Source organism: Cladophialophora bantiana (genome assembly GCF_000835475.1).
Source record: "Cladophialophora bantiana CBS 173.52 unplaced genomic scaffold supercont1.15, whole genome shotgun sequence".
Classification (NCBI taxonomy): Eukaryota; Fungi; Ascomycota; class Eurotiomycetes; order Chaetothyriales; family Herpotrichiellaceae; genus Cladophialophora; species Cladophialophora bantiana.
In genome coordinates this window covers 606,909-617,616 of record NW_015971589.1, presented here as the reverse complement: position 1 = coordinate 617,616, position 10,708 = coordinate 606,909, and the positions used below count along the sequence as shown (strand labels likewise).

The 10,708-nt window shown below is 52.4% G+C and overlaps 5 protein-coding genes across 5 annotated transcripts; 2 read left to right on the top strand and 3 right to left on the bottom strand.

Annotated features, from left to right (window-relative positions):
• Positions 1-1,277: 1,277 nt before the first annotated feature.
• Z519_09381 (adenosine deaminase) lies at positions 1,278-2,387 on the top strand (the record flags this gene model as incomplete). The annotated part of the gene is made up of 1 exon (XM_016767104.1): positions 1,278-2,387. The coding sequence occupies one exon, from the start codon at positions 1,278-1,280 to the stop codon at positions 2,385-2,387; it is 1,110 nt and encodes a 369-aa protein (XP_016616620.1).
• A 131-nt stretch (positions 2,388-2,518) lies between these two features.
• On the bottom strand, positions 2,519-5,206 carry Z519_09380 (uncharacterized protein; the record flags this gene model as incomplete). The annotated part of the gene is made up of 3 exons (XM_016767103.1): positions 2,519-4,972; positions 5,025-5,129; positions 5,198-5,206. 3 exons carry the CDS (start codon positions 5,204-5,206, stop codon positions 2,519-2,521), a joined length of 2,568 nt encoding a protein of 855 aa, XP_016616619.1.
• A 368-nt stretch (positions 5,207-5,574) lies between these two features.
• On the top strand, positions 5,575-6,363 carry Z519_09379 (uncharacterized protein; the record flags this gene model as incomplete). Its single annotated transcript, XM_016767102.1, has 1 exon — positions 5,575-6,363. The coding sequence occupies one exon, from the start codon at positions 5,575-5,577 to the stop codon at positions 6,361-6,363; it is 789 nt and encodes a 262-aa protein (XP_016616618.1).
• A 216-nt stretch (positions 6,364-6,579) lies between these two features.
• Z519_09378 (uncharacterized protein) lies at positions 6,580-7,649 on the bottom strand (the record flags this gene model as incomplete). Its single annotated transcript, XM_016767101.1, has 2 exons — positions 6,580-6,869; positions 6,926-7,649. 2 exons carry the CDS (start codon positions 7,647-7,649, stop codon positions 6,580-6,582), a joined length of 1,014 nt encoding a protein of 337 aa, XP_016616617.1.
• A 1,204-nt stretch (positions 7,650-8,853) lies between these two features.
• On the bottom strand, positions 8,854-10,160 carry Z519_09377 (uncharacterized protein; the record flags this gene model as incomplete). The annotated part of the gene is made up of 3 exons (XM_016767100.1): positions 8,854-9,593; positions 9,654-9,977; positions 10,034-10,160. The coding sequence occupies 3 exons, from the start codon at positions 10,158-10,160 to the stop codon at positions 8,854-8,856; spliced, it is 1,191 nt and encodes a 396-aa protein (XP_016616616.1).
• Positions 10,161-10,708: the final 548 nt, after the last annotated feature.

Here is a 10,708-nt window from a genome sequence, read left to right as displayed (position 1 = left end):
AATATGGGAAACCCTACTCGGTATGGAATCAGGAGAATTATTTCTGTCAACTAAGAGAAGTGTCTGTCGCCCGCGGGCGCAGCCTGGCACGAACTGGATGGAGAATTAGAGAGATGAGGGCCGGGATGCTCCAGCTTCCCAGTCCCGGGCTCCAAGCATGTTTCAGGCGGCTGATTCGAGCCTAGCCCAGCATGCCCCCCGGCTAAGCGTCTCTGTTGTCTCCTCTCTCATGCATCTCTGGCGCCCACGGAGCTAAACAAGCAGCAGGAATAAAAAAAAATATACGGAGTACTCGTTGTTTCTCCCCCTTAATGTTAGTATGGCCTCTTGCTCTCTCTCTCTCCATCTTTTGGCGGTTAGGCTCGAGGTACGTAGACGTCCTGCAAGGAGAGACAAACGCCATAACAACTTGGTGGCCCTCCACCTTCCATCATGATGCCATCTCAGCCGCAAAGTGCAGCTCTCTGCCCTCGGCCCTCCACCTTGGTTGAAGAAACCTTGGAAGTTCTATTCCGGTAACGATTCCGGGGCTGACGATTCCTGCACGTGACTGTCAATCGGCCTTATCAAGGATGATTGGGCGACTCGTTTACCACCTTGACGACTCCAGGACAACCTTGGGACATCCATAGTCATGCACAAGCCCCCCCCAAACGACACACGTCTGACCATAGACAAATCACAAAGACGGACAAACTCTTGCTCGCGCCACTAGGCAACATTCTGGGCATCCTTCTGCGGAACTTCCTGGACCTAACCGGACTCCTTGCTGGTCACCTGGACCCTTATCAATCGGGTGGGAGGTCATTGAATGCGCAGTGCCACCCTTGCTCTCCAAGGGTAAATCGATGTTCGATACCACATAGAGGTAGAAAAAGTTCCCGCGAGTCTAACAAACCTACCTGGTTATCTACCTTGCCGAAGCCACGGCGGCTCTGACTGTAAACGTGACAGTGTGCGACTGTGCGCCAGATCTCCTTAACGACCAGAGGGATTCCCGTGGCGGTATCGTGATCGATATTGACAACGTGGACAACTTTCAGCCCTCCGACCCACCTAAGGCGAAAAGCCTTTGAAGCATCAAGATCCAAAACCCTGGCTTCCCAGAGTCCAAGGATCTACTGGAGAAGAGGGTGTTTGTACCACAGCCCTACGTATCGGCCCATTCAGCCTCGCGATACCACCACGCGCAGCTACGAGTAGGAGGAATTAGAATTGGGCACAGGGACCGGCTCTCTCTCTCTTGACAGTGATTCAGAATTTATGCACAAGTCATCATGGCCTCAGACTCCGCAACTGATCACCCCCAACCTCTTCCCGAAGTCGACCTCAAAACTTTCATTGCGCAAATGCCCAAGGCGGAACTGCACGTCCACCTCGAGGGCTGCCTCACGCCCGTTCTGGCCCGCTCGCTCGCCTCGCGGAACAACCTGCACCCTCCATCGTCGCTTTCCCACCTAGAACCCTCTCACCCGGAGGCAGGCTACGCGTTCAACGACCTCACGTCGTTCCTGCAGATCTACTACCCAAACCTCGCCGTATTGGTGACGGCAGAGGATTTCTCTGACCTGGCCCTGAGCTACCTGCGCACTGCGCACGCCCAGAACGTGAAGCACGTCGAACTTTTCTTCGACCCGCAAGCGCACACGTCGCGCGGCATCCCGTTTCCGACCGTGGTGGGAGGCTACCGGCACGGGATCATCACGGCGCAGCGCACGCTAGGCATCTCCGCGAGCCTGATCATGTGTTTCCTGCGTGACCACAGCGCCGAGTACGCCATGTCGACGCTGATGGAGTCGCTGCCGTTCAAGGACAGCATCATCGGCGTGGGCCTGGACAGCGACGAGCGCGGCAACCCCCCCAGCAAGTTCGCGTCCGTCTTCCAGCGCGCCGCCCGCGAGGGATACCTGCTCACCATGCACTGCGATATCGACCAGCCCAACATCCTGACGCACATCGGACAGGCGGTCAACGAGATCCAGGTCGACAGGATAGACCACGGCACAAACATCATTGAGTCACCCGAGCTGGTCGACACCATCAAGACACGCGGCATCGGTCTCACTTGCTGTCCAATCTCCAACTCGGTCGTCACCGCCGACTTCAAGGGCCGGGAAATCGTCAGCCTCTTACGACAAGGCGTCAAGGTGACCATCAACAGCGACGACCCAGCCTATTTCCGCGGCTATGTAAATGAGAATTTGTTGAAGATGGCTGAGGGAACCGATGTGACAAAGAAGGAACTGATCCAATTACAAAGAAATGCGTTTATGATTAGTTGGATCTCAAGTTGGCGGAGGACTCATTTCTTGCAGATGTTGGATGAATATGAGAAAAAGATATTAGGCCATGTAGAAGACAGAAGACCTCTAGTAAACGGGAATTGACGATTGATGAACTACGCCGTAACAAGCCGAGAACAGCATCCGATGCCGTGGAAAGGGTATCTTTACACTATAATTATAGAGTCCAAGACCTGAACTCACAGAGCATCCTGCCCGGGTCTTTTTCACAACCACTAATCCGAGACTTTCGTGGTGAAGTCAACCTCGCCAAAGAATGTCGCCCGCAACTGGACAACCGCTGCAATCTCGAGAATAAACTCCTGAAGAATAACAGCGTTGGTCAATATATGACTGAGACTGACTTGGTTCCTTTGGCTCGACGACCAGTCATCTTGACCGCTTGGAGTTACAGTTCCGGAATCACCACTTGTATCCAACATGGCACGTCCGACACCAGCAGGGCTGGAAGTTTGTTTGCGACCAGCGTGTACGGGTAAGGATTCAGAAGCCTCTTCCGGTGCCCTGAAATTAGATAGCGAAACTTGCGTTTTGAGAAGCGCGGTTGTTGGTGGTGGCACTAACGATGCCGGTTGCTGGTCTGATTCGTCGTTCTCCTCAGGTTCTGCTGGTACTGATTGCCGCAGGGGCGAATGACCGAGAGTGCGATCGGTCAGACTGCTCCGGTGCGCTCCAGACTTAGACAAGGCACTGTCGATGGATCCGAACTCCCTAGTGGTTATCTTTCGCCCTCTCGGAGTTGCTGGCCGTGATTGAGACTTCCCAGTGGAAGGCGAGACGCTTCTCAGACTTGAATCAGTCTCCTTCGTCTGCCACGACAAAGTCCTTGACTTTGGAGGGCTAGTGAGCGGGTCATCCTCCGACAGCTCCAGTCTTCGTCGGAAGATAAGCTCATCCCATTCGGGAAACTGTGAGCGCCATTGACGAACTTGCTCGATGAGTTCGCCAATGATGAAAGTAATGTTGAATGCAGAGCTATCTTCACTATTTGTCTCCTTCCCTGGGCACAAAAGCCACCCCTGCAGATTCATGTGTTCACAGGCAGCCAGCGCCATGATGGCCTCAGTCAGATAAAGATTCGTGACGGTGTCATTCGCGAAAAAGCTTCGTAGCAGTGTGAGGAGAGCTTCAAAGAGCTTGCAGTCCTGGGCAATAGACATGTCTCGTTCGTCCATTTCGTCTGTGTCCGCTTGATTCGTTGTGAGGCAGCTGTGCTGCTCCAGCAGGATCTGCTCGTCCAACAATGCCGCCCGGTATGAGTCATCCATTTCGGGGGTTTTGGCTATAGCTGCAGCATAGTCAAACAGTTTGAGCAAGGAGCTATTCAAACACTCGACTCCGCGTTGGCCTGGAGACACAGTAGTCGGTTCCAGCCTGAAAAGACTTGTCAGAACATGGAAGTGGTGATTCTCGATAATGACTGATAAGAGCTTGAGACAAGCATTGACGGTTTCCGAGTGACGAGATCTGAGGCTCATTACCATCAAGTCGAGGAGATTGAAAAGGTTCGGGGAAGGGCTATCAGCGACTTCTGCAAGGGCTCTCAAGTGATCAATCGACTTCCGCCTGCTAACCGACATTCTCTGTCTTCGGTGGCTCTTTTCTCGCGGTCCGCGAGGCATGTTTGGAGACGCCAAAAGGTAGCGCAAGATACGATCCACAAGTTGACGGTGATCAAGCGCTAGTAGGATCCGGGAGAGGTGTGTTATAACCGCGGCGGTAGAGCCACCCTCGACATCTGATGACTCCAAGAGCGAAGGGTAGAGGAGCTGTTGGACAAAGAGCACCTGAAAATGATCAAGTAAGGTGTCGCTGACCTCTGCTGACTTGCAATGGTTCAGGGTGTCCTGCCAGAATGCCAGATAAGTGAAGAAGGCCTTAATATCTTGCTGAAGGAAATGCGACACTGCCGTGAGTGGAGCAAGCGTTTCTGAGCGGTCTGACAGGCAGACAATGGGAGGTGCGGCAGCCTGTCCGCTAAGAGGAGTCGATTGTCTGCTGAGCCGGCTGTATAGGGCACCAAGACCACTAGCCATCTGGGGAGCCAGGTCACTCTCGATCATCCATGTTTCCAACGGTTTGAATCTGGAGGCGGTTTCCGTCAGGTATAACAACGCCGTGCGGGCAAAGTCGCCCACTGGCCCATCATGGTGGACATACTGCACCAGAACATGGAACAGCGGGAATTGACTTCTCCTAGAGTCGTCTGCAACATTGCGGCCCCGTGTTGCTTCTCGGTCCGGATAGAACCAAGCTGGAAGGATGCCTGGGTCCAGCCTGATCTTGGTAGCAATCTCAAATAGTAGTTCCACCAGGTCTGTTTCTAGACGTTCTTCGACGATGATTCTTCCACCTATTGTCGCAAAGCACACTAGATCTAATAAAGACCTCGTGAACAGTTTGCTGTCCAGCAACCCTTCGGCCTCGCCATTGATGAGGATATGGAAGAGCTGTGCAGAGGACTTGATAATTTCAGTGTTGGCAGAGGAAACGGCGAGCTTGGTGATTATGATGTACGTTTGACTCGACGCGACATAGCGTAGGCAGGAGTGCGGTGCGGCTCTGCGCGACTCGTCGTGAAGAATACCTTCAAGGCGTTGTAGGAGTTTGACCGTGTAAGTCACAGCGGCTTCATCGTCGCGCTCGACGCTGCCGCTGCGCCAGGTGTGCTTCACAGCGTCAGCGTGACCACCCTCACAGAAGGGGGTGGGGCTCCCTCACCGTCAAGGCATTGCAGATGCTCTTACAAGACGCAAGGCGCTCTGTAGGTGTATTTGTCCTTGGTTTTGTCTGGTACGAGCCAGTACCAGCAATCAGGCGAGTGAGCTAGCCAGCCATCTTCACGTTAGACTGCGCAACTCTCGCGTGGCATGCATATTGGGTAAGCAACTCACGATATCCATGCCCTTTGCCTCATTTTGGTGCGATCATTGGGATAACAGGTATGATTTGCTGGCTATGGCGAAGGTAGAATCCCAGAGTTATGGATGAAGAAAGAGCTTGAATCTGTGATGGTCAGAGGTGTTATTAGCTGAGACAAAACTAACCCGCTTGTTTGGTCGTGACTTCCTGGTGGAGGCCAGCAGCTGCCTCTCTGCCGGACACTTGATAGATACAAAAAAAACGCCCTTCCCTTGTTCTCACTTTCTCCTTCTCCATTCCAAAAGTCCAGAATCACTAGGTAATGCCTTTTGTTGCTGTCAGGTTTGGTGGAAGTGGAACTAGCAGCTCTGGCCCTTGAAGTATAGCCCAACTGGGACATTTCTACCCGATGGAGGTCCCCTCAAGTCCAAGTGCGGCAAACGTGACCTTCAAGTCCTCTACAACACCCGAAGCTCGAGCACATGAGCGGGAATCTACCAAAGACGGGGGACTGGATGGTATATACACCCAGCCAGGATCCTTCCACGCCGCCAGTGGCCTCAAACCAACCAAAACGCATACTGGATTCTACTCTGAGCACGGCCACTCTTTGTCACACATCCGACCCATCACCAAACATCCTGGTTCATCGGTCACAACGTTCTTCAATGGGGTATTCAGAACCGTCATCGGCATAGCGACACTGGGCGCGAGCATCACCTTCTCCTACGTCTTGTCCAACAACACCTCCACCCCTCGAGCGAGAAAGCCAGTCTTCAACGTGGACCAGATCCAAGAATTCCTAGCCATCAGCTGGCTCCTGTTCCTTCTAGCGTTGGCGATTGCCTCACTCGGCTCGACTATCTTGACCTTCTTCAAAGACCACTGGATGGCGGACTGGGATGGGCTGAATGGGAAGACTTCGCAACGAAGTGTTCAGAGGTATGCTATCTTCGCTGCTGGTCTGATGGCCGCTCTTATCATCGGAGCTTTCGTGCTGCTATGCCTGGTGGTGGTTGCATATACCGCTGTGGTCGGGTGGGTTGCCTTGGGGTTTACCAGTCTTTTTGGAGTTATCATCCTTCTGGCACTGATAAATCAAGCTCCATGGCCCTGGCGGAATAATACGCCGTCTCCGAGCCCAACACATCGCATCGCTGGAGATCATGGCGGAGGCGATGGAGAGGAAGCAGCGTGATGGGCCTTCAAGAAGGATATTTTGTGCGATGGAATTGCGGGAGATTGTTCGCGAGGTCCATGTGTTTGGTGTTGTCTTTTGCCGAGGACTTCCCCCGTCAGAACGCTGCACCCTTTCCTTTTGCAACTCCAGATGCAGCATAATACACGGATGGTTGATATCATCTTCATAATCATACAAATTTCTTCATAGCTCATCGAGCGAGGGGGTTTCACATCAGTCACTTTCATCGTCAGTCCCCGCTTTCCGCTTCTTGCCTCCCTTCCCCTTCCCTTTGGGCTTGATGTCTTCTTCGCTATCTTCACTCTTGGCCTCCGACTTGGCCCCTCCTTTCTTGGAGCCTTCATCAGGAATGGCCTCGCAGATGTCGTTCAAAAAGTCGAACTGACCATCTTTCATCAATGCAGCCTTGAGATGCTGTGCTGTGACTCTTTTCGAGCCGTTTGCCCTTGCTTCGGTCGCGCCCTTGGAGACTAAGGTGATCATGAAAAGCTCCAGTGCTTTGGCTGTGTAAATGTCAGAGGAATGGCCAGGGGCCACGGAAATAGAACGAAGAACTCACAAACTGCTGTGGGTGTAGCTTGAGCGACCTTGCCCACATCCTCGTCTGCTTGCATGATGCGCTTGATGCGGGCAACGGGGAACTTGGTCTTCACGTCGATCCCAAAGGAAGGGTCTGCCGTGGCGATGGGCATGACTGGTTGTACTGGCTGAACCTGCTCTACCTTGGGCTGGATGGCGTTTCCTGGGGCGTTGAGACTGTAGTCTTGAGCCTGACCCAGTGCCTCAGCGGCTCTTTGTTGCCGCGTTCGAGGCATCTCTCCGTAAGGTGGAAAGGGAACAGAAGACTGTTCTGGATGAATTTGGTATGGTCGATGAGAGTAGTGGTGGGATGGCGGTGGACTACTGTATGGCTGACCTGAAGGTCGAAACTGATTTAGTGGAGACTGTTGAGTTGAGGTCTGACCGGGCAGGCTCGGAGTGCGGAAAGCGTGCGAAGAAAGGTTCACCTGAGAGCTTTGGGTTGGAGGACGCGAGCCAAAGTACGACGTCGAAGGGGTTGTGGATGTCGCTGTCGAAGGTGAGAAGAAAGGCGAGGCGTCGTAGCTGCCTCGTGGACTGAATGAATAACCCGAAGGGAAATTTGAGTCTGGTGCGTGGTAGCTTGGGATTCGGGTTAGTCTGGGCAGTGGGGCGTTGGTATTGATGAAGCCTGATAAATCTGGACTGGAAGGCCGGTATGATGACTCGGAGTTGGAGTTGGCGTTGTCGTGTTCTTCATTCATTGCTCAGCGAATGAAGGGTGCAGCTGGGTGATAGTGCCAATGGTGCAGGGAAGCCGGGGTAATATTTGTTCAGGACTAGTATTGATGATGGTGCGGCGGAGTGTGAGTGGGCGACAAGTCATTTTGGATGTACAAAGGAGCGTGTCTGGTTCATGTTGTTGTTACTTGTTGCTGATGGTAGTCACAATATACAGACGGGTGAAGAAGGAAGGGCTGGTCGCGACGTGTAAGGTCGAGCCCGTGGATAGCAGTGGTGAAGTGATGGTAACGGTGGTACCTGGTATGTACCGAGTACTGGGAGATTCAATACAATGACGACAAGCACCAACGGCAGTTAGTGGCAGTAGCTTGTACAAGTAGCTGTTAGTGAGAACGTGCCCGGAGAAGGAGGAATGTAAATCCGAAGAAGTGCGAGTACCAAGTCACTACGAGTAGTGGGATTGAGCATCTGAGATTCCGGAAGGGCGAGTCATGCAGTTCGAAGACTTGCAGCTGAGGGGTCAGAGGGGCCTTATAAAAGCCCGCGTCACCATTGCCGCATCCGCTGATCAGATCAACAGGCCCTGTAGCCGTGCAGGCCCAGGCCACTAGGCGTCGGAAACACGCTAAATTTGTGGCCCAATCATGCGAACCACTTGCAACAGTGCCTGGCAGTGCCCAAGAGGCCAGTTTTTCCGAATCCACAATTGTCAATCCCACACCTGCGCAAACTCTGCTGTCTTCCTCTTCCATCTTCCTTCATCGAAAACCTGATTGGCGGATCCAGTCCATCACACTTTGCCATCTCCCCTTTTCGACGCCAATCGAACAATGCATGGCGGTCATGGCGACGGCGATAGGAAGGCCACGGCCATCACAGCGACAATCCACTTTTCTACATCACCATTAACACTAATCGTTTCTCAGACGCGCGTCGATAAACACGCGTGCTCTTCGACAGGGACAAAATGGGCCACCGAATGACTGAGAGTCTGCGGAAGACACTTGGAATACCTACACCTTCTTGAATCATCGCTTGCCAAATGATGACAGAGCAATCTGGAGGTAGCCGTTGGAGACAAGATCGCAACGCAACAACCCAGTCAGCGCGGCCGTGGTCGTTGCTTCGCACGTCCAACTGTTGTCGATGAAAGACCTTTCCAAACTTGATCTAATCTGATGGCATGCTTCGAAGACAAGAGGCAGGGGGAATGCACTGTTACAACTATAACCTTGATGCCAGGCTTGAGGACAGAATGAAGTCGGTCATGACATCGAGGCCCTGCAGGCGTTCGTCTCGAGTCCCTCCGAGGAACAAATTCACCACAGGCCAGGCATGAATGCCTGCTTCCTGCTCATGGACTTTGACCATGGCGCCGTTTTTCTTCATGTGGTCCACCATCTCTTGGATCCCAGGACCAAACACCTCTTCAGCCCCGTATATGATCCGAAACCCGTTCGGCGGCGACGCTTGTTTCCAACGCCCAGTACAGAGTCCGGGTGAAATGACCCCATCCGTCATGGTTGCCTCTCCTGCATATTGCCTTGCGTACAGATGCAGGCTGTTTCGATCCAGATAGCAACTGGGCGTATTCTGGTTCAAATCCGACACAAGATGTGTCCAAGGCGAAAGGAGTATCGCCAGACCTGGTCGATGTAGCGATTGGTATTGAGGATCTTGCTCGAGATGACCAGGCTGGAGCAGCATGCTTAGGACAAGTGTTGCTCCCGCCGAGTCACCGCTCACACAGATTTTGGCTGCTGAGCCATTCCCGAACGTCTCTCGAAGAAAAGTATACCCTGCCCGGGTCTCATTAAATTGGACCGGCCAGTGCGCATCCGGGACGAGAGTATATTCCAAAGCAAATACGGCTGGGTTTTGGAAACCACTTTCTTTTAATCGAGTTGCCCAGGCCATCAGGAACTCGATATAGAAATATGCTGAACCCATGGAGAATCCACCGCCTGCGAGAGAACATCAGCTGACCTTGGAAGTATGAAAAAGATGTCTTCTCAACAACTGACCATGAGCATAGTAAATGATGATGTCCGGGTCGCAGTCTGGATCGTCGACGATCCAAAGACCTTTGGCGCCATGTCTGATGACTTCCCGATAAAACATCGGGCAATACAGGTATCCGTGTCGCAACAGACGAAACCGAAAGAATGGATATGCGACCCATTTGCAAAAGAACACTCGCCCTACGCGGGCAGGGATTTTTGCAAAGGCGTATCGCACGCAGCGAATAACCACGTCCTGGAAGAGCGTGGCATGTCGGGCGAAAGGTGATCGAAGGTTATCTTTGGTGTAATATCGTTCATGTATAAGTTGGTATGGGAGTTGGAAAACTGTGGGCGGTGATCAGTATACTTTTGCGACTTTCAGAAAGCGGTGTTTTCCGCACTCAAAAAAGGTATTACTCTGACTATCACACCCAGAAGCTCGCCGAGATCTACCTGGTAAAGCAGTTGCGGAAGTAAAAATATGACAAAAGCGACGCAATCAATTCCATTGATTGGTCCCAGGATCATCCTGGTCTATCTGGAATTTTGTATTTGGCGACTAGTGGGATGTTGAACCGGTTTATATATATGCTCTTCGTGTCCCGTCTCACAGAATTGTTCAAACTAGATGGATAAGATGATTTAAGAGCCCGCGGGGAATTTATTAGTAGAGTGCATTCTAAGGAGCAGTGTAAGAGTAGTCGGAGGGTCTATTTGTGTAAACACGTGTCGATGATTGAAAGCGAACAACGAACTCACCCAATATTTTTGGCGGGCGGCGCAGCCGAGAGATTTGAGATTTGGGGTCAAATGGCGCTAGCTTCATTGGCTCTAGCGTAAGCTGGAGAGGCCAAAGAGACTCGTTGCAGCCGCGACAATCCATTTTTCGCCTTTTGGAGGCTTCTTCTAGGCTCTGGTGGCTCGGTGGCTCGCAGGCTGCCTCCCGGCTGCACAAAAACATCACCGAAAACTTCCTCCCCCATCACCATCACCACCACCATCCGTCCTTGATATGTCTTACGCCTTTACTTCGATATACTTGCGAATTTATGCCATTTAGAGTCCAGCGATTGTGT